The sequence below is a fragment of the Nelumbo nucifera genome, chromosome 4 (assembly GCF_055504915.1).
Source record: "Nelumbo nucifera cultivar China Antique chromosome 4, China Antique-T2T, whole genome shotgun sequence".
NCBI lineage: Eukaryota > Viridiplantae > Streptophyta > Magnoliopsida > Proteales > Nelumbonaceae > Nelumbo > Nelumbo nucifera.
This window is the reverse complement of record NC_142652.1, coordinates 80,256,632-80,279,969: the sequence shown is the minus strand read 5'-3', so window position 1 is coordinate 80,279,969 and position 23,338 is coordinate 80,256,632. Positions and strand designations below refer to the sequence as shown.

Sequence of the window (23,338 nt, the reverse complement as noted above, 5' to 3'; positions counted from 1 at the left end):
CCGCCCTACCCTGTTCGATCTCTATCTCTTGGAGTGTTCAAGATTGGATCTTGATATTGTTTTTTTTTTTTGTGGGAGAAACAATTTTGAAGCTGTGCTTATTACCTTGTTCTATTCTTGCTGAAGAATCTGAGGTTTTTGCTGAAGAACCACTTGCTGATCCTGCCTCACTCTAAGCTGTGTCATATTTAGTGGAGGAAAGATTTGGTATTCTCTTTGGGCGTGAACACCTACGTTTGAAGGAGCTTTTTGCGTGGATTTTGTATCAGGGATTCTTCTCTCTAATGTTGGTTTCAGATTTCGTCCGATTTCTTTCTCGGATGGGAGAAAGAAATTTTTGAAATTTCGCCCATCCACCCTGCATGGTTCGGCCATCCATATGATGAATCTCCCATCCCTTCTGGTGCATGCACTTGTTTTCTTTTTCACAGCTTGTCTTGATTTTGTAATTGATTTGTTCGTTACTTTTTGCAGGAGCCATGGCTGATATCCCTGCTACCGAGCTCTTCGAAAGCATGAAGAGGGGGAAGAAGAGGAAGGCGTCCAAGAAGGCCTGTTTCCATGCCGCTACCACATCCAACGTCCACATCGTTGTCCTCGAACATCCTCCCATCATTGAGTTGGTCGAGGAAGACAATGGTAGGGCTTCTCCATCTCACCTACCCGCGGAGGCCCCAAACATCCTCCCATCATTCCTTGATCTTTGGACTGTACTCTCTATTGCTCTTTCTTGGTACTTAGATTTTGTTTCTTCCTTGGCAGGTGAACTCCGCAATTCATGCTCTTGCTTGCCAATCCGAGGTGCAGCTAAAGCGGGCCCTCCAGGCTAAAGAAACCTCCCGAAGCATTCAGCGCGAACTAGACTTAGCTCGAGTCGAGATTCATAAGTTGGAGAAGAATGCGTGAGCTCAAAATGAGTTGATTGTGCTGCTGAGGGAGGAGAAGAAGAAGCTCAAAGAGGAAAGGGAGGCCCTCCGGCGGGTGAAGGAGAACCTCGAGGAGCTCGTGAAGGAGCACATGGAGATCTTCGACGACGCTGTGAACATCCATAATTTAGTGAAAAGCAAAGAACATAGAAGTGATGGGTCTCCCATGTTCAAAAAAACAACAAGAAATGACTCACACCAAAAAACAAAGCTAATCTAGGTATTTTTTAGGGGAGAGAGGGAAGGTATTAGGCACCACTCTCCCACAATTGATAAGTAGTACAATTCCCCTAATTTAGTGAAAAAAAAAACTAGAAATAATTAAGTTTACAAAATGCTAGTAATTTTATGCATGAAAGATGGGGATTATCATAGAGGATTATTCTCTCAAATGACTTAACCCTTCCCTTCTCAATTCGGGTGTGGGAAACCCTTAAAGGAGCAAAAGAGTTGGCAACTACATGCCACTCTCCTTCTTTATCTAAGGTTCCTCTCACTCCTACAAAGCAAATGGGAAAGGGAAAGCCACAAGTGATTCAATCCCCTATGAAAATCTCTTCCAACTGTTATTCCCAATATAAAAATGTTCAAGAAAAAAAAATTTAACCTAGACTAAATCAAATTGAAAAGCCATGAAAGTGAATAGATTTCAGCATTGAAACAAATTAAAATTCAACCCAAAATAAACACTATAAGACAAGGCATATTCATTCAAAGTGATTAACAAAATGTTCTAATGGTTCCTACATCTCACCACCATGAAAACTATTCAAAATAATTACATAATGTCACTTAGATGAAAAGGGTTACATGCTAAAATTAGAGAATGCTTAGGATACCAACAAAGTTCAAGAAAAAAAAATGTAAATAAAAAAGAATGAGATGAGAAGCTCACCTCTTTGTGGCCTTTTGACAAACAATTAGTGATGGATGGGATGAGCTGAAATTGATGGTGCTGAAATGCTAAAGCAATGACAATCCAAATTTGATTGGATGTGATGGGGGTTCTATTCTTTCCTTTCTCTTCCTTGACTTGGCCGAAATGGAGTAGGGCTTTCTCTTCCTTCTTCTTCCTTGATTCCTTTGGCCGAATGGGAGGGGGTTCTATCTTCTTCCTCTTACTTCTTCCTTGTTCCCTCTTCTTCTTCTTCTCCCTTGGGCGTGTGACTAAATGGTGGTGCTCTTTCTTCCTCTTCTCTCGTTTATTGGGTGAAGATGGAGGGTGATGATCAGTTTGGTGGTGGAAAGAAAGGAGGATGTTAGGGTTTTTGGTTGTTGGGTGTGAAGGAGAAGAGATGAGTGAGGGAATTCGGTGGTGGAGGATGGATGTAGAGAGAGAGAGGAGGAGAGTGTAGTTCGGTTCTTGAGAGGGAGAAGGGAGAATGGTAAGAGTGTTAGAGAAAGGAGAAGAGTCTCAAAGAGAGTCCAAAAAAAAAATCGCCCATGTTAGGTTCGGATTTGGGTCTTATGGCTTCTTTTTCTTTGATTTTTTTTCGTTTTATTTGGTTTTTCTTGGTTCAAAAACGTGGGAAGGGTCCTAGTTTGGTTTGGGGGGTGGTTTAGTTCCATTAGAACTGAATTGGGTTTAGTTTAGGGTTTGGTTAAACTTGGACCGAATTTGGAGAGTTTGGTTAGGGTTTAAGTGTGAGAGGTTAGGGTTTTGGGCTTGGTTTTCAAAGGAGATGGAAGGCTAGAATAGTTCGATCCTAATCTAAGGGATGGTGGCTTCCTAGATTCTTTCTTTATTAATCTCTTGCCTTTTGACCGAATTTAAGGCAAGTAGACAACTTCCCTTGATTTTCTCCTCCTTGTCTCCTTCTCTTAAATGCTTAGAATGGGGGGAGTTTTCAAATTTAAATTCAAATTTTGAATTGAAAATGGCTTAGCCGAATTTTTAAGGAGGATGGCTAGGGTTTTGGGGTGCTAAATGATGGTTAGGGCGATCTTAGGGTGGAGAAGCAAGGGGAGCTCAAATCTAAGGCTAGGATTGATTCTAGGTTTGGTGAGGGCTTTGGGGAGATTTCCAGAAATGTGAAGGGACTTGAGTGAAAAAACAAAAAAAAAATGGGTTTTTTTTTGCAATGAGAGGGCAAGTCCAAGGGGTGTAATGTGGAGGATTCAAGGGTTGAGATTAAAATTCAAGATATTAGGGTTTTTCTCAACCAACGAGATCGCACGAATTGGAATCTTTATAGATGGAGGGGTAAAATGGGGAATTTTGTAATGAAATTTTCCAAGGGGGTTTTAAGATGTCTAAAAAGGGAAATGATGGGGTTTAATGGCCTCGAGGGGTGTGTTAGAGTGAGAAATCGTGATTTGGAATGTGTCGAGCAATGTGGGCCGTCAAATCAGGATTTTTCTTAATATAAGGGTAAAATGGTAATTTTGGGTCTAAAGATGGAGGAGGGTTTATCTGGGTGTCTAGGAAGCTGATGATGTGGTCTTGGTGTATCGAAGGGTGTACCGGAATGCCAATCTTGAAATAGGAGAGTAACGGCCAATGAGAGCCCTCAATTTGGAATCTTTATATATGAGGGGTAAAATGGTAATTTTAAGGCTTGAGGTTTAATGGGTTGATGATCAAGAGCTTTTGATAGGGTTTGGAGGTGTTAGATGATGTGTGATGATGGATCTTGAATTTGGGGTTATCGGGTGATGAGGATGATCCATTCAAAATCTTTTTAAGGTAAGGGTAAAATTGTTATTTTAGGGTATGAAATGTGATTGATCATTGATCGGGAGGTTTTGATGGGGTTTAGAGGTGTCAAATGATGTGTGATGATGGATCTTGAATTTGGGGCGTATTGGGCAATGAGGATGGTTCATTTGGAATCTTTTTAAGACAAGGGTATTTGGGGTCTAACGGGTGTGTTTTATAGTTTTAATGGTGTTGGAATTTTGTGAATTTATGTCATGGGTCTTTCGATTAATAAGGGGGATAAAAATGGAATCTAGGCTTGATGGATGGGTAAAGGAGGGAATTTTAGGTTTATGATTGGTAGAGTGGCATGGATTTGAATTACAAGGTTGTGGAGAGGGTTTTGTCATGTCAAAGATGTGTGGATCATAGGTTTTTTATTCGAGAAGTACCGTAATTTGAGATATGTCAGAATGGAATTTCTGATGGATGAATGGTGAGATTAAAGAATTTATTGTTGAAATTTGGTGCAATTGGTTGTTTGAAGGTTTGGTTTCATGTGATGGGATCTGATCGGGTAACGTGTATGGTAACGTGGCGTAATTGGGACCATCGAAAGGGAATCTTATGGATTTAACGGTTGATGGTATTTGAGTTAAAATTTGGTTTCCTAGGGTTTAGGCTTGTTCTAAAGAGATTGGTGAGGTCTGATTGGGCATTTGGAGCATGAGAAGTGGGTTAGAAAGGGGACCGAGCAAAAATTGGGTGCTTACAGACGCGATCAAGGATGCTAAGGTTCAGGCCGTCGGGGAGTACAAGTCTTCGGAGGGGCAGCATAAATTACTGATTGAGATCGGCACAGTGGCCTATCGCAAGGGCTTCAAGCTCAGCAGGTGGCTGACATGGCGTGAATTCCCTAAGCTCGACCTCTGTGTTATCACCACATCCAGGGTCACCGAGGAGATTGCTGGGGAGGCTGCTAATGACCTGGACTTCGAGGAGGAGAGTGACGATGACCTCCTCGAAGAAGAGACAGCGGAGGAGGGAGACGGAGACACTGCCTCCGAGGACCGTATAGAGGCCGACCAGCCTGCTGTAGTTTCTGATGGGGTGGAGGAGCCCTACTTTGACTGATGTTTTATCTGCCTCTTTTCTTGGACCCCCCGTACAAATGTGATGTCCTAAGCCTCTGAGCTCGGCTGCGGCTTTTTTTTTTTTGCATGTACTTCGAACTTCCTTTCGTTAATACAATGTAATAGTTTTGAAAATTCTTGTTGTGGAAAAATTTTCTAACTATTGATTACTCCTGAACTCCCGAGTAGGAATAACCTGATCTCAATGTACGTCGAAGTAAACAAACACTATAGGGTATATGCTCGACCTGCTTGCGCACGAGCTACTTATTTGTCCATGTCGAAGCGACTGGGTTCTCAATTGCCTATGCCTTAGTGACTAGGTCTTAGGTTGCCCATGCCGAAGCGGCGACTGGGACTTATATCGTATCGAGAACTTTTTCTAGTTCGGCATCATAGCCCTTGGGCTCTGGGAGTGACTTATAGTCCTCTCTCCAATTCGATGTCCTTTTAACCAGTTCGGTGGTCTTGTGGACTTAGAAAAATTTTTTAGTCGTATTGGAGTCGCAAGCTCATAGATAGTATCTCCTCAAGTTGTCAACGTTCCAAGCCCGAGGTACTTGTTTCCCTTCCATGTTCTCGATCTCATATGTGCCCTCTCCGAACACTCGTCTCACCTGGTACAAACCCTCCCAATTCTGTTCAAGCTTACCCATGCTAGTTTCAGGTACCATTACCTTGTGGAGCACCAGGTCACCAACTCGAAACTATTGCCTTTTGACCCGAGCATTATAGTACCAAGCTACTTGCTATTGGTAGGCCGCAGTCTGGATATAGGCCAGGTCACATACTTCTTCTATCAAGTCCAAGTTGGTTTGGAGCTCATCGTTGTTCGCCTCTTCATCATATGCTTCGAGCCGCAGCGTTGGTACTTCGATCTCTGCCAAATTCACGACCTCCGTTCCATACGTCACGTTGAAGGACTTTTCACCGGTTGCAGTCTTGATGGTCGTCCTATAGGCCCAAAGGACATTGGGCAGCTCGTCCACCCACAGCTCTTTAGCTCGTGCTAAGCGAGCTTTTAGTCCGTGGAGGATAGCTCTGTTCGTCACTTTGGCCTGTCTGTTCGCCTGCGGGTGTGTCACCGAAGTGAAGTTTTGTTGAATCCCCATCTTGGCACACCAGTTCTAGAACTTGATGTCTTCGAACTTCTTCCCGTTGTCCGAGATTAGCACCTTGGGTAGTCTGAAATGGCACACAATGTTCTTCCAAAAGAAGTTCTACACATTCCGAGCTGTAATATTCACCAACAGCTCAGCCTCCACCCACTTTGTGAAGTAATCCATCGCTATGACCAAGAATTTCCTCTGTCCGGTTGTCGGCGGAAATGGTCCGAGGATGTCAATCCCCCATTGTGCGAAGGGCTATGGGCTGGTTAGGTACTTTAGATCAGTGGCAGGTTGATGGAGGATGTTGGCGTGCCTCTGACATTTATCGCATTTCTTGATGAGCTTGAGTGCATCTGCCTTCATGGTGGGCCAATAATAGCCCTATCTAAGTGCTTTTTGGGCAAACGCTCTACCCCCCAAGTGTCTTCCGTATAGTCCTTCATGCATGTCGTGAAGTACTAATTCGGCTTCTGAAGGTCGCAAGCAACGTAGGTAGGGGAGCGTAAAGGACTTCCTATACAGCCGTCCGTCGATAAGGATGTATCGAGCTGACTGGCGCTCTACCCTCCGAGCTGCATTGCGTTCTGCTGGTAGGGTCTCATGGAGAAAATAATCAACAAGCGGGTCAATCCAGCTCGGTTCTTCTTGCAACACGGGAGCGACCTCTTCTGTCCCCCCGAGAATGCTGGGCTGAGGCAGGTCTTCTATGTACACAGTTGCTAGTGCTTGCTAATCGTGACAGGGCGTCGGCCTCAACGTTCTCGGACCTCGACATCTACCTGATGAATGATGAATGGAAGCACCGTAGGATTTCCCTAACCTTGGCGAGGTAAGCCGTTGTGGTTGAATCACGAGCTTCGTAGTCGTCGTTGACCTAGTTTACTACCAGTTAAGAGTCGCTGCACACAACAAGGTGTTTTACACCCATTTCCTTCGCTAAGCTCAGCCCGACAATTAGTGCCTCATACTCTGCTTTATTGTTCGACGCCTCGAATCCGAACTGAAGAGCATATTCCAGTTCTCCCCGTTCGGGCCATACACTATCAGTCTAGCACCACTTCCTCGCTAGTTAGACGAGCCGTCTACGTGGAGGATCCAGGGCTCCTCGTCCTAGGTCGGTTCTGCCTCGACCGGGACCGATGCCGCACTAGTTGATGCCTCCGATGTGTTAGCGGGCTCAGTCAACCTAGGGGTCGGTGCGCTGAACGTAAATTTTGCTACGAAGTCCTCCAAGACTTGGTCTTTGATCACTGGACGTGGCTCGAACTGGATGTCGTATTCACTCAGCTCGATGGACCACTTCGTCAACCGACCCGACACTTCAGGCTTAAGCAAGATGTGCCTTAGAGGTCTGTTGGCAAGTACGGCGATTGTATGAACTTGGAAGTACAAACGTAGTTTCTGAGTTGCTACCACTAGCGTGCATGCTAACTTTTCAATGTCGGGATACTTGGTTTCCACATCCTACAAAACTTTGCTTACGTAGTAGACAAGCCGTTGGACCCAGTCTACTTCTCTGATTAATACCGAGCTGACTACCTCATCATTTGCGGAGAGGTATAGCTTTAGTTTGTCACCTTCCTCAGGTCAGGTCAAAACTGGTGCAGTACTTGGGTACTTTTTCAGCTCATCAAATGCGAGCTGACATTCTTCGGTCCATACAAAGTCTTCATTCTTTTTTATTGCTTTAAAGAAAGGTAGGCACCTACCCGCCGATTTAGACATGAATCGGTTTAGGGCGGCTACCCGACCTATCAATCTTTGGACCTCCTTTATCTTCTGGGGCAGTCTCATATCTAATATGGCCTTAATTTTATCAGGGTTGGCTTTGATGCCATGTCGGTTCACTATGTAACTGAAGAATTTGCCCGACGTGACCCCGAAGACGCATTTGTTCGAGTTGAGCTTCATGTTAAATTTTTTTCAGAATTTGAAAGTCAGATTTTAAATCATCGATCAAAGAGTTTGAGTACTGGGTCTTCACGACCATGTCGTCAACATAACATTCAATTTTATTATCGATCAACAATTCAAAAATTTTGTTTACAAGTCGCTGGAAAGTTGCTCTAGCGTCTTTTAAGCCAAAGGGTATGATTTTGTAATAGTACAACCCAAGTTTAGTTACAAAAGCGGTCTTGTCCTGGTCGGCTACGTCCATCCTAATCTGATTGTAGTCGGAGTAGGCGTCCATAAAGCTCAACAACTCATGCCCCAATGTCATGTCTACCAGGTGGTCTATTCTGGGAAGGGGGAAGCAGTCCTTTGTGTAGGCTCTGTTCAGGTCGGTGTAGTCGACACACATGCGTCACTTTCCGTTGGCCTTCTTCACCAGTACAGGGTTGGCCACCCAGCTCTGGTAATGGACCTCCCTGACGAAGTCTGTGGCAAGGAGTTTCCCAACTTCTTCATCGACTACCCTCCACCGTTCTGAGGTGAGGTTGCGTTTTCTTTTTCTAACTAGCCTGACTGAAGGGTCCAAATTTAACTTGTGAGTAATCACACTAGGGTCGATGCCGGGCATTTCTGCCACGGACCAAGCAAAAACATCTAAATTATTAAGTAAAAAATTTACTAGTTGTGTTCGGAGCGGTTCGTTTATTAAAGCACTGATCTAGAGTGTTTTGGTCGGCTCAGTTTCAAAAACCGGTATATGGACTGTCTCCTCCATCGTGGTAGCTCGTTCCTCGGTATATTCTACTAGTTGCCCCAGCTCGACATCTTCTGCCAACTTTGCCTTACCTTTTAGTATAGCCACGTAGCACTTGCGAGACTCGACTTGATTGCTTCGTATGACCCCTACTTCGTAATCTGTTAGGAACTTCATTGCCAAGTAGTATGTTGATACTATCGCACATAAGACGCGCTGAATGGGCCGACTTACGATCGCGTTGTTGGGGGACAGGGTCTTGACCACTAGTAAAGTATGCTCAAATTGCACTATGTTTTCCCATGTTCCTGCTTCTACTGGTACTGTGACCTAACCAAGGGGTTTGACTTCTTCACCGCTGAACCCCACCAAGGGTGTATTTGGTTTCAAGTTGCTCAGCTTCAGTTGTAGTTTGTCGAAGGTCCCTTTGAATAGGATGTCAACCGAACTGCCTGAGTTCACTAAGATCCGTTTTACTTCAAAATCATTTATGATGAACTTCACTACCAAAGCATCGTTGTGAGGATACTGTATCCCACGCGCATCATCCTTGGTGAAATAAATGGGCTCTTCCACTCGTGGTCCCTTTGGTGGGTTTTCTGCCTCATGCTCCAGTTCTCTGACTAAGGTCTTCTCTACTACTATGGTGCACCCCGCTACAATGGATCCACTGGTGATCATGTTGATTACCCCGCGGACCGGTCTCTCTTCAGGTAACTGTCGAGGTGGCTGCTCGATTTTGGAGCATCTCTTCTCCGGTCTTCTTGCCGATCCCTTTGTTCTTTCTCCTCATGCAAGATGTACTTCTTCAGGTAACTGTGGCGAATGAGCTCTTCGATCTTGTCGCGGAGGTTCTGGTAGTTTTCAGTGCTATGACCGTGGTCCCGATGAAAATGACAGTAGACGTTCAGGTTCCTGGTCGCTGGGTCTCCCCGTAGCCTAGGTGGCCACTTGACGAAGGAGGAGTCTTTTATTACCATCAGGATTTCTCCTCGTTTCATGTTGAGAGGAATATAGGTTGCTCTCTCTACAAGAGGGGTCCTGGATCGCCAACCTAACCTGTAACACTCCTAGAGGGGGACTTACTTCTCGAGCGAGGTGACTTGCTTCTTCTCGGCGATTTGCTTTTCTTTCTTTTGTGTTTGTTGTTGCTTGTTCCTTCGTCTTCTCTTTTTCTCTTCTCGCCCTGTTGACTTTTCGATTTTTGGCCAAGCTCTTCTTCTATGCTTATGAACCTCTCCGCCAATGCTAGGAATTCCGTGATGTTTTTCGGGCGGTTTACTTCGACGTATCATTTGAATTCCTTTTCGCGCTGCGGTGAGGCGCACTGTTGGGTCAAGATCCGGTATATGCAAACACGTTTCATTGGAATGGGGGTAACGTACCAATTAATGAGGCTTACCGTTTCCCTCCGATTTGGGCGGGGTAAAGATGAGGCCTATAGTTATGTAGCATGATCCCGAGAAGTTCGCAAGTGGGTAAAGACAACTGTCGAGCTCCTAGCTTCAGTTACATGGCACCTTGACGCAAGTGGGTATCGAGGTGCTTCGGGTCCAAAGTAGCCAAGCTCCCGAGGTCCCCCAATCTGCTGACGTGGCATGATTAAGCCACATCAAGTGTCCCTTACATATTAGGTTATTAGGTCATGCCAAATCACCCCTCATCACGATCTACGTGTGTGAGGCCATGTGAAACTTCAGTTCGAGCGGGTATGTAGTACGTGTGAGAGGGATTCAAGAAGGTTGATTGTATGAGTTTCCACGTGTCATTGGACGATGATACATGATTCCTTGCTCGAGAAGATTGATGGATCGCTATTTGAGAGCGTCGCTCGAAAATTGACATGACCATGTTATGCATTGCCATGTGGTGATTGACGCTGACGCTCATTATAGAATGGCTCACTGCTCGAGAACCGACTTCACCTAAGTTCCGACTTCCATTAACAAGGTTTCTGAGAAACAATGGAGGGATCATAAGTAGAGGAAGGTCCCGAGCCAACCTCTTATTCGTGACAAAGGAAGAATACGACCGTCGAAACCTAGAAACCCTCTTCACCAAAGGTCACCTGTATTGGCCAAGTTCACGTCAATCTGGCTGCACGTGCATCGCTTCTAAATGCCGGTGCCATTGGATGCAGGATGCTTTGTTTTGTAACTATACTGTTAAAAGGCTAAAACCCAAGACTACTTGATCAATTTGGAGAAGATCTTTTTTGTTTTCCCAATTAAGTTATATATCAAAGGAAATCTCTTTTGTTTTTCCAATTAAGTTATCGGTGGAAGGTTGAAGTCATGGAAGATTCTGTGGAAAGAGAACCCAAACTAGAAGATACAGAGGAAGAGTACGATTCAGAAAAAGATGAAGAAGCCAAGATTTTTGTCTCTTCTTCTCCACCGAAGAATGCTTTACTGCTTATGAGATGTAGATCAGAGCAATGGTGATCCCTTTTGGTAGGTTAGTTCCATAGATTGTGGTGCTCATTAGTGTTTTTTAAGTCAACGCTAACATTTTACACTTTAGTCTTTCAGGGTATGGTTTTTATAAAATTTTATTTTTCCTATTAATCCATGTCTAACAGATTTTAGGGTATGATTTTGCTGTCAAATGATAGGTTTTAGGGTATGATTTTGCTATTTACACACAGTAGGTTATCATTGATAGGAAAAATATTGGCAATCTCATGGAAGAATATTGCCTGCACCTGGGTTGGGAGATCGGCTACCCCGTTGTGTAGCCTTTCATAAACAAATCTCATGGAAGAATATTGCCTGCACCTGGGTTGGGAGATGGGCTACCCCTGTTGTGTAGTCTTTCGTAAACAAATCTCATGGAAGAATGCGGTTGATGCTTTCATGTACTTCGGGTGAAATCTCTCTACTGCTATTTTTTCCTCTTCTACTAATTATACCCCTAATATTTGACTATTATCTAATACTATCCCTACTCTTTTTGACAATTGATTACTTCTACCCTTACTATTATTAACATCCGTCAATATTTTATCAAAATCCATACACACGTGACACTACATGACATTTAAATTTTTTTAAAACCCAATATTACCCTCATCCCCTTCCTCTCGATCTGACTTCTCTCTCTTCCCTCTTTCATTCTCTTTCTTTTCTTTCTAAAACAAGACACCCTCCTCCGACCTCTCTTTCCTCTGTCTGTTTGTATAGGATAGAAGAACAACAGCTCTCATAGCAACCATAGCAAATGGAGCCACCAGAGAGATCGACGACAGTGGAGAAGAAATCGTGAAGACCATGTCTGAGTTGGAAAAATCCTCTCTCGCTGAGATATTCTCTCAGCTCTCTTTCCTTTTCTTCATCTCTATAAACCCTAGATGAGATCACTTCTCTTCTCCATGATCTTAACCCTAGATCTTTAAAACCTTGGATCTCTTCCTCATTGTTCATTTTAGTCTTTTCTCACCATCTCCCTCTTTCCCCCCCTCTCTCTCTCTTTAAGAGAAAAAAGTCGAGAGTAGCACAGAGAGAGAGAGGTCATTGATTGAACTGGTTTGATTTGGGGAGAGATGTGTTAGATTAGAGTTTAGGTATGGGAAATGGGGCTCTGCACTTCGAAACCCTCCCCAAGACTTGATCTTTATGCCAATAGAGAAGAGGAGCGATTGTAGGAAAACCCTAAGCCTTATGAGAATTCTGTTAATGTGGAAAACGATAAAGCAGAGGCAGAAGTAGCAAGCAAAGCTCTAATTTGCAGAAAGTAGAAAGCAACAAGCATCGCCACCAACAACGACAACAGTAGAAAAAAGTAAAGGCAGAAGTAGGGAAAAAAATCTCCTTTTATTCCCTTTTTACGGCTCAGGTCCTGCTCATTATTTGCTCTCTAAGAAATCTCTGACACCGAGCTCTAATTCTATGCCAAGGAGGTTCTTTAAGAAGCCTTTTCCACCACCATCTCCCTCCAAGCATATTCGGGCAGTGTTGGCTCTTCTTCAAGAGCCTCTCTTCCTTAGAACTTTCCATTTCTATTTCTGCAACCTTCGATCCTCTTGGGTGGGATTTGAACGGGTTAGAGAATGAGAGAGAGAGAGAGAGAGAACTGTTTTCAAAGGGATTTAAGAGAAGGGTAAAATTGAGATCTCAGCCCTTCCATCAATATTTAACAGCAATGGTAATTTTTGAAAGAGTAGGGGTAGCGTTAGACAATAGTCAAACAGTAGGGGTATACTTAGTCAATTAACTAAACCATAAGGGTAGTTTAAGAAATTTGCCCTTCTGATTTTATCTTTGCTTTAATACATTTATTGCATTTTTGTTATTTTGATTTTATCTTTGCTTAAGTTCATAAATAGTGGAGTTCCCTCCTATTTTGATTTTATTATGTAGTCTTGTTTATTTCTTTAGAAAGTTATTTCTGCTTCTCTATGTGGTTTATTTGTTTAAAACTAATCGAAAGATGCATGCCAAATGTATTTATTCTTATTTATTTCGTTATTTATTTACTTTTATTTTCTATTCTAAACCCACTAGCCTGCTTTTGTTTTTGTTTATTTGTTTATAGCTTTATTTTGAATCTACTAATCTTATTGTACCGGTATAACTAATAGGTATGATTTATATTATATTGTTAATTTTTGCACTTCAAGTGGAACTTTTGTTTTGGTAAAGTTTAAAATGTTTTTTTTATTTTTTTATTTTTTTATTTTTGTGCCCTCACATTAATATTGCCAAGATCACCGTTATGGTAAGTTGGGGAGACCTTGGATAGAGGAGTTGGCTATGGCGATAGTCTGCAATGTGGGAAGCTTTCCATGTACCATCTGAATACTTGGGGGCTACCTTTGGGAGGTGAAACATGTCTTGAAAGTGATTTTGAGAGCTACTGATAGATCACTCTGAAAGGGGATTGACTTCTTGGAAGGTAGACACATGTAAAAAAGGTCATAAGTTCACTCTTCTAAACTGTAAAGAGTGTTTTGGCAATCTTGCTAATTCAATGAGTTCACAGGCCTGAAAACACTAATAATCTTGGAAGCATCAAAAAGGGAAAATAACTACTGAGGTTGGAAGGGTGACAACATATTTATTTCAAAAAAATAAAAATATTATATACAAAGTATTGAAGAATATAATATTAAATTGAATCTTTCAAATCCACTAATCTACATTTATTTCAAAAAATAGTATTTTATTTCATAAAATTTATAGAAATAAAAATATTAATAATGGAATAATTATTTCAGTATTTAAAAAATATGAATTTGTATATGATATGCATCTTAGAAATTTTAACAAATTTGATATACTTTAAGTTAAGATTATATTTTTATAAATTATTAATTGATATTTTGATTTGCACTTGAAATTTTAATATTTAGTTGACTTTTTCTTAATGTTAAAAAATTAAAATAGTATAATAAAAAATAATTGATATAATAATTAAAATATAATAGGTGCATATGTTTAGTGTCTTGGACTCTTGATCAATGCACTATAAATAAAAGTATGCATCACAGTTCATTAATCGTAATATATTTCTTCATATATATCCTTAATATTTACATTTTTATGTATTTATATACTATTTTTTTTATCATTCTGATCTTAAATTTAGTGTTATTAATATATTTATGAAATTTGTATGTATTTCCCTAGCGTATCCATGTGTTTCCATCTTTTTCGTCCGTATCCATGCATTTCCAAAGTGTATCCGTATCCGAGTTGACCGATATGATACCTGATACCAATACTTTAATCCTTGATTATAAGTGAGATGGAAAAAGAACCTACCCTATATGAAATCATTCTGCACACAATTGGGTCCCAAAGGATGGCCAAGCCCCCAACACTACCCCTTTCTGACTTAGCTCTCCATCTCACCTGACCCTCCCCCCAAATACTCTGGACAATTCCTGCATCCAAAGATTCCAACTTAGTATCCTGAAGCATAAGAATCTGAATTTTGGCTTTTTTAACAACCTCACACACAACTAATCTCCTTCTGCCCGACCCCATCCCTCTAGCATTCCAAGACATTATTTTCAAATCCATTAACAACTTGAGAGATAGGAAAACCAACCAACCACCTCCCATTCTACTTCTTGCTTCCTATCACCCCCCCTTCGTAGATCCCCACCCTGTTGTTCAGACCCCAGTTTAATCTCATCATTTCCCCATTCTTTTTTGAAGTAGTGCCCTCTTTTTTGCTGCTAATTTTCCCCTTTCCATGAGGATTCTATGTTCAATTCCCTCCAGAAATTTAGTTGTTTCTTCCTCCAGCCCTTCTAACGAAACTCCCAGAAATTTCCCTAACCCCAATAATTTTGAAGAAACCCAGAGGAGGAAGAAGTTTTAGAGAACTTATCTTCTTGTGTTGCCAAAACTGTACCTTTTCCTTTGTTGACAAAGGGAGGGGAATTTCCATTCACTCACAAAATTTCTTCATGGTTAAATCCCAGTTTAGCTGTCAACTTTTCCTTCTCTTGCACAACCGGTTGGTTCATCTTCTCGGTTGATGATTCGACCACTGCTATCGGCTGCACCTCCATTGGTTCCTCTTCCACATGAATAACTGAGAGTTGATTTGGAGTTGACCTTGAATCCTCTGAATTTTTCCGCAGCGGTTGGTTAGAAACCAACATCTTCAATTGTGTTCTCCAAAGTGAAGGAGAGAGGGCTAGACCTTCGTCAATTGGAGATGAGTGAAATCCCGACTTTCTCTGGGGTTGGCTAAGCCACTAGGGCCTGAGATGAATCTGGTTACAGTTGACTTGCTCCCACCGAAGTAGTCTGGGCTCACTTAGGGCTTTCCCAGCTTGAGTTTGTTCGTCAACCCGTTTCGGTTGAGCAACTGGACCAATTCGATGTGGGTTTCGGGTTTAGGTCTACTCCAATGGGCATGGGTGAACTAGGAGGTTCTCTATTGACACCTGTCTCCTCTCCTCTGAGGTTGTCAGACTACCCCCCGCTTCCTTCCCTCTTTGAATTTCCTCTATGCATTCTTTAATTAAACTTTTCAATTGGTCCACCGCCAGTATTCCCCTCTCATATGAAAAGTTTAAAAATTGAATCTCCCCTCTTTTGGACTTCTCGAGGCACCATCTCTACCATCCATCTGCTTGCAGATCTTACGGTGTGTATTCTCCACCTCTTCGTCTTCTTCCTCCTCCCTTTCACCGGTCTCTGGCAACTGAGACCACTGCCTCTCCCTTTCTGTGGCCCTTGATATACTTGGATTAATAAAAGAAATGGAGAGAAGAATGTTAAAGTTAAGTTAGATAAGGGTCTTCGAATCCTTCTAATATCGATAATGCCCTTCAACACCTAGTTGAGGTCGTCTCTATAGATGAAAATCATTGGCTCCAAAGAGATGTTACAGAAGAAGAAACAAGACAAGCCCTATTTCAGTGGTCCCCAGGAAAGCCCCTAGCCCTGATGGCTTGCCTAATATCTTCTTTTAACAATTCTAGGACCTTATTAAAGATGATATTTACAAGAAAATCTTGGAATTTTTCCAAAATAGGAAGTTACATGGAAGAGTAAATCAAACTTTCTTGGCTTTGAACCCAAAGTAAAAAAAATCCTGAGAATGACTCGGACTTTAGGCGTATTAGCCTTTGTAATACCATTTATAAGATAATAGCAAAAGTCTTGGCTAATAGGATCAAGCCAGTTCTGCAAAGAATAATTTCTCCAAATCAGAGTGCCTTTCTCCTTGGAAGACTTATCTCTGATAATATCCTTTTGATTAAGTGATGCATCACATGAAAAGGACTAAGACTGCAAAAGGGATTATAGCAGTCAAATTGGACATGAATAAAGCTTATGATAGAGTTGAATGGACATTTTTCGAAGGGGTTATGAAAAAATTAGGGTTTGGTGGGAGGTGAATCAACTGGATTATGAAGTGTTTCCTCTATGTTCTATGAGATATTAGTCAATGGTTCTCCTTCAACCAAATTCTTTCCTCAAAAAGGCCTCAGACAAGGAGACCCTCTATCTCCCTACCTTTTTGTTTTGTGATTGAGAAGGTTAATAGAAACTTGCTTTTTGGAGTTAAAATATGAAGGCAAGTCCCATTAATTTCCCATCTATTTTTCATAGATAATAGTTTCATTTTCACTACAATAGATCTCAATGAATGTGGGGAGCTGTTGGTGGCTATCATGAACTACGAAGCGACTTCAGGACAAAAGGTGAATTATGGAAAATCTTAAGTTTTTTTAGTTCAACTATGCATCCAAAGTTCAAGAAAATTATTTCTAGAACCCTTCATATTAAGATGATTGACAACCCTTTTGTCCATCTAGGGGCGTACCCTCTAGTAGGAAGGATGAAATGTCAAGTATTCAAATATATCACCAACAGAGTAGCCTCTAAATCTTCGAGTTGGAGGGATTTTCTTCTAACTCAGCTAGGGAAAGAAGTCCTATTGAAATCAATGATTTCATCCATCCCTATGTACTTCATGTCTTGTTTCCTATTGCTAAAGAAGGTGTGCCATGATATCTCAAAGCTTCATAGAAGGTTCTGGTGAGGAGAAAACCAAGAGAGGGGCAAAATTAATTGGCTCACTTGGGAGCAATTGTGTAAAAATAAATTAAATGGAGGGATGGGATTCTGAGACCCGTATGCTTTCAATCTTGCTCTCCTATCTAAGTTAGCTTGGAGGCTATGCTTGAACACTCAAAGTCTATGGGCTAGGGTGGTGAAGTCTAAATACTTTCAGAACTCGCATTTCCTAAAGGCTAAGCCAAAAGAGGGGCAATCATGGGGACGGAAAGGTACCCTTGAAGTTAGAAAGGTCTTAAACAAGAGCATGTTCTAGAAAGTCAATAAGGGTTCGATGGTGAATCCTTGGTCTGATTCTTGGATCCCTAGGGTTGAGGGATTTACTCCCATAGGCCTGACTACTTCTATTACTATAAATCTATCTATTTCAAAATTGATGAATGAAACTAACAGATGGTGGGAGGTAAGGTAAGGGAACTGTTTATTTGGGTGGCTATAACTCTGGTATTTTCACTGTGAAATCTACTTATTTTGTAGCAGCTCAAATGATCCAAAATACCAAATCTGGTCAAGGTATTCTAGTGAGGGAAAACCTGTGATTCAGTCCCCCCTCTTGCTTGAGGTGTGGTGGGGATAAGGAATCTATTATGCATGCCCTCTTTCATTGTGAAAAAGGCAAGATGCATCTGGTTTGGGCCTAAGAGTCAATAATGTTAGCAATGATTTAAGTTTTTATGAGTGGCTTTCAAACCTACTGAATTCCCTTAGCCATCTTGAAGAGTCCCTCTTTGCTCATACAGCTTACTGCCTTTGGGAAATCTGGAAAGGAAGGAATAGGTTTATATTTGAGAATGAATGTACTAATCTAATTTTTGTTATCAATGCTATTCATAGGTCCTTTGCAAAGACATCTCTAAACTTGTGTTAAGAGTGTAAGGGCATTTATGTTCTTTTACATGTTTTATACTTGGGCGCCTATTCAAGGGCCCATTTGTAATTTCACTCAACATTTTAAGTGAAAAGTTCCTAGGTGTGAATAGTACACACCGATTACTCTGGACAATCCTCTTCTTCTTCTTCTTCTTCTTCTTCTTCTTCTAAACACTTTAACTTGGTATTAGAGTATCATAAGATCAAGGAGAGCATCATAGTCGACGACGTCCATGTGTTTCTGATGCTCGTTGATGTGCCTTGTTTTTAGAGGGATTTTGATATAGTTTTGATGAAGGTCTGAAGCTGTTTTATATTTTCTTGGATTTTTCGGATAAAATTAAGTACAAAATCCAGATTTAGAGTTTAGGACTTGCATGCTCGCATGGTGGGTTGGTTGCTGCTAAAACGTAACGTTTGAATTGTGAAGCACTTACAAACTTTATTTGAAGAGAAAGGAGTAATTCATCAAAGTTCATGTCTTGATACCTCCCCCCTTATAAAATGGGGTATTAGAGAGGAAAAATAGACATGTTGTTGAAGTTGCCAGAGGATGGTTATTCCAGATGCATGTCCCAACTCGATTTTGGGGGGATGCTGCACAAACAGTTGTATATCTTGTTAACAAACTTCCCTCATGGACACTTTGTCTCCAATCTCCTCATCAACTTCTTTTTTCTGATGAGGATACCTTCCATCTTCCTCCTAAGGTCTTTGGGTGTCTGCTTTGTCCATGACATGAGTCCTTCTAGGTTGAAATTTGATCCAAAGTTTATTAAGTGTTTTCTTGGTATATTCTTCAGTCCAAAAAGGGTACCGTTGTTATGACCATTGCTTTGGAAAAAAGTATGTGTCCAAAGATGTCACATTCTTTGAGTCTACTCCCTTTTTCTCTTAATCTCATCCATCTCTTCAGGAGGAGAATGTTAGTGAAGATCAGACTCCTTTCTGTATGTCAATTCTTGTTCCAGCTGTAACTGATTGTCAATCCTTCTTTTTCTTCTCCTCCTCCCTGTAGTGGTAGCAATACTCCTCTTGTACCTCCTTTGCCTCTTCCTATTCCTTGGTCTTGGCACTGGTGGTTCGTTAGATGGAAAAAAGAGGATGACTCTAGAGATTGAATGTCCATTACAATTTGATTTCCTTGACTCAGGTAATTTAGATTTTGAACCTCTTCCTGTTTTTGATGCTTGTGTTGAGTATGTTATTAAGCCTCCTAGTTTGGATTCTGACGTTAACTTCCTATGGCTGTTCGTAAAGTAAAAAGGACATGTGCTAAATATCCTATCTCAAATTGTCTCTTATAATACCTTATCTCCCTCTTATTGTGTCTATATCTCTTCCATTGCTTTTGTTTTTATCCCTTACAGTGTTATTGAGGTAGTGTAGTTCCCTCATTGGAAGGATGGTATGAACCAAGAAATGGAGGCACTTGAAGAAACCAGACATGGGAAATTGTTTCTCTTCCAAAGGGAAAAGTTCCTATTGGATGTAAGTGAGTTTACATAGTGAAGCATAAAGTTGATGGCTTAATTGAAAGGTATAAAGCTCAACTTGTGGAAAAAGGGTACATTTAGTCTTGCGGCATTGATTACCAAGGAACCTTTGCTCCAATAGCCAAGATGAATTCAATCCAAAATTATCATGTCTCTTGCTACCCACTACTCTTATTCCTTATATCAAATGGATGTTAAGAATGCCTTCCTTAATAGCAACCTTCAAGAAGAAGTTTACATGAAACTTCCTCCAAGATTCCCTAGGAGTAACATTTTTCGTTTGAAGAAGTCCCTTTATGGCCTTAAATAGCCCTCCTAGAGCTTGGTTTGACAGATTCAAAAAAGTTGTCTTGAAAATTGACTTCTCACAATCTCAAGCTGACCATACCTTGTTTATCAGGAGAGCAAATGGAAAAGTGACTATGGGGATGATATCTCTTGAATTGTTGAACTGAAGTCTTTTCTTGCTATTGAATTCGAAATTAAGGACCTTGGAAACCTTTGGTATTTCCTAGGGATTGAGATTGCAAAGTCAAAGAGAGGAATTTATATTTCTTAGAGGAAATATGTCTTTGATCTGCTTTAGGAGATAGGAAAATTGAATTGTAAACCAACTGAAACTCCAATTGATCCCAATCATAAGTTGGGAGTTGATGATGGAGATGTCCTTCTTGACAAAGGTGTGTATCAAAGATTTGTCGGTCGCCTTTTCTACCTGTGTCTGACTAGACCAGATGTATCATCTACTGTAAGTGTGGTAAGCCAATATATGCACAAGCCTAAATCATCTCATATGCAAGCAATGAATAGAATACTTGCCTATTTGAAAGGATGTCTAGGAAAAGGGATGTTGTATTCTAATCATGGGAATCTGAAGGCAGAGGCCTATTCTGATACTAACTGCGCAGGTTCTATTGTAGTGATTTAAAAGGAGTGCCTAGGCGCACAGACGAGGCACATTTTAAGGTATACACCTCACTTAGGTCCTAGGCGCACCCCTAGACCCCCATGCCACACCCCTCGAACCCCCTATTTGCTAATGTTGTTCATTCATTCATCCTAATAAAATATCTTCTTAAAAAGCAATTAAAATGCGGCTCGTAGAATCAGGAATGTAATATGTTTTATATCACATTAGCTACTTGAAGTAATGCAATTGAGGAAAAAAGAAATTGTGGGTTTTACATGCTTGAAAATGTTTTATATGTTTGTTTTTATTTTTAAATTCTCATTTGAATATGATTTACATGTTATGTTTATGTTTTTAATTTTAGATAATAGGTTTTTTAAAACATTTATTTTAAAATTTAAGTTTATATTTTTTATTAATATTATTATTTTTTTAAATTTTCTAACATTTGTTTTTTGTGTTTTTGTACCTTGCTTCAAAAAGGCGCGTGCCTCAAGTGCAAATTGGCCCCTAAGCCTTTTTTGCGCCTTGTGCTTTTAAAACACTGTTCTATTGATGATAGGCGATCTATTGTACCTAGGTGGGTGGTAATGTTGTATCTTGAAGAAGTAAGAAATAATTAGTCATGGCTCGCCCTAGTGCAGAGGTAGTGTACAAAGCTATGGCTCATGGAGTTTCCGAATTGTTGTGGCTGAAGAACTTGTTGATATAAATGGGAGTGCAGATTGAAACTCCAATAATTATATATTGTGACAATCAAGCTACCATAAATATAACCCACAATTTTGTTCAACATTACCGTACAAAGCATATAGAGGTTGACCAACATTTCGTTAGAGAGAGTTGCCAGTGGAAAGATTTATTTACCTATTGTGAGGTCTGAAGATCAGTTAGATGATTGTCTTACTAAAGGTGTCTCCAAATCAAAGCTTGACAACAATTTGAACAAGCTGGGCATAATAAATATCTATGCTCAGCTTGAGGGGGAGCGTTGAGAGTGTAAGGGCATTTATGTTCTTTTACGTGTTTTGTATTTGGGTGCCTATTCAAGGGTCCATTTGTAATTTCGCTCAACATGTTAAGTGAAAAGTTCCTAGGGTGCCTATTCTTCTTCTTCTTTTCTTATTTTTGAACACTTTAACTACTTGCATCAGAGATTGGAAGACTCTTCAACCAAATCTCAGGCGAAATCTTCTTTTTGTGTTTGTCTCCTCCAAATAGGGGTTTGTTAAAGCTGAATGTTGGAGGTTTTTTGGCTCCCAATAAAGCTTCTTTTGGTTTCATTGCAAGAGACTTGGATGGTATGTGAAGATAGGTTGGCTGCGGTTCCATGTTGGCTTCCGCTCCATTAATGGCTGAACGTTTGGCTCTTTTTGAGGCTTTAAAAATCCTACTTCCAAAAGTTCTTGTGAACATAGTGGTGGAATTGGATTATACTCAGCTTGTAAACCAGTTATTAGACCACAGCAGCTCTAGTCTTCCTGATCTGGTTTTTGTCAAAGAAAATATTTCGAAGCAATGTGAAGGTCGTTCGATCAGTTACTGTTGGGTTCCTTGCGAGATCAATCGAGCTGCACATCTTTTAGCCAAGAAGGGATTCACTTCAAACTTGTTTTCAGAAGAAGCTTTTCCTTTGTGGCTTTCTTTGAATCTGTCTGTAGTTGTCTTTGTTTAGCTTTTTCATTTTGTAGTTGTGCTTCTGTTGTTCTCTGGTGTTTTGTTGTTGTTCTAATGAGATGCAGTTACCAAAAAAAAAAAAAAGAATATGCATATAAGAGAATTGCATTGCCATTTTCTTTCTTTACCTTTATTTCTCCTTCACATTTATACAGGTACTGTTTTCTTCATCATTTTCCAGTTCACTGATCAATTGTTCTATCATCATCTTATAAATAGGCATATAATGATCAGTTATCATAGTCCTAGATAGTCGCAGTTTACTGTACATATCTCTGGAGGTCTCATAAATACCTACATGTTCTTTATTCGAGCCACCATCGCCTGGATTAGTTGTGTCAGATGGTTGCATGGCAACTATATGCATGATCCTACCAGGTGGGTAGAAGCGGTGTGTTTCTGAAGCATCCGATGATGTGGAAGGCTGCTTGTTTTCTGCTGTATTAGTCAGCTTCTTTTCCTCTTCTGTAATTTCTTTAGCAGCTGCAGCTTCTTCTTCCCGGGCCTTAACATTGGCTTCAATTCCCTGCCTGTGAAGCTCTTCCAGCTCATTCCACAACTCCCCTTCTGACATCTCTTCAGCAGTGGATGTACTGGCAGCACACTCCACGGGAAGGAGCTCCTCCTCCGATGTCTCTTCATGCCCTGATCCCCCCTTCGAGCAACGAAAATCCAGCCCATCCAACTTTGGTTCTCTCAAGACCCTTTTGGGCACAACACGCTGAGAGCTTTTTTCAGGTAATAGAGGAGCATCTGGCGCATCTCCTTCCTCTTTAGAGTTTAATGATGGAGCTACAACACGGTGACGTGCACCCATGCATGCCCATGATGACAGAGAGTAGCGGGTCCTGACAACAGCCTGGGCAACATCTTGTGCACGTTTCATCACTACCTGTAACCACCCAACAGATTTGAATGGTAAGAAACTGTGGATAATGGAAAAACGAGAATTCAACGTCAAGGGATAAAAATGCATGTGATTACCAATGTTGAGAACGGGAAAGAAAAAAACTATAAAACCTGCTAATTTCATCGAGTCACCTAGGTCAGTTTGCCACCCCATAGGAAGAGTATGGAAACATGTCCATGGACTGAGTTCAGCAGTGGAAAATATTTCCTTGTGTGCACGAAACCTCTTTTTGTAAATAATTACAGAAACCATCTAGTTTTCTTAGTCTCAATTTGTTTCACTGCAAAAGGGGCATAAAACTTCTAAATCTATGAAATCTCAGTTTTATTTTTGGCCCTTTAATGGCCAAAACCTTGTTTTCTTTCTCTTGTTACATGAGTATAAACTTAGCTTTTGTAACATCTCATGGCCATATATCCTAGTTTGGGAAAAGAAAAAACAAAAGCAAAAGTAAAAAACCTTAAACCAAGGTAAATAGC

General features: G+C 40.9%; 1 protein-coding gene and 1 long non-coding RNA gene across 8 annotated transcripts in view; one reads left to right on the top strand and one right to left on the bottom strand.

The window, feature by feature from the left end:
• LOC148800766 (uncharacterized) overlaps positions 1–23,338 on the top strand; it is a 126,120-nt gene that overhangs the window by 13,435 nt on the left and 89,347 nt on the right. For 2 of the 7 annotated variants that reach the window (XR_016085493.1, XR_016085494.1), the window contains exons 2-3: positions 475–639; positions 763–10,906. This is a non-coding gene — a long non-coding RNA (uncharacterized LOC148800766). Of the gene's footprint in view, positions 1–474; positions 640–762; positions 10,911–21,426; positions 22,120–23,338 lie in introns of those variants that run through there. The other 5 variants (XR_016085495.1, XR_016085496.1, XR_016085492.1 and 2 more) reach the window with 4 other exon arrangements.
• Positions 13,104–23,338, bottom strand: part of LOC104589004 (uncharacterized) — a 102,683-nt gene continuing 92,448 nt past the window's right edge. Inside the window, exon 7 of the mRNA XM_010247163.3 lies at positions 13,104–22,841. Within this exon, the coding sequence (XP_010245465.1) occupies positions 22,080–22,841 (762 nt within the window). The 3' untranslated portion in view covers positions 13,104–22,079. The remainder of the gene's footprint in view (positions 22,842–23,338) is intronic.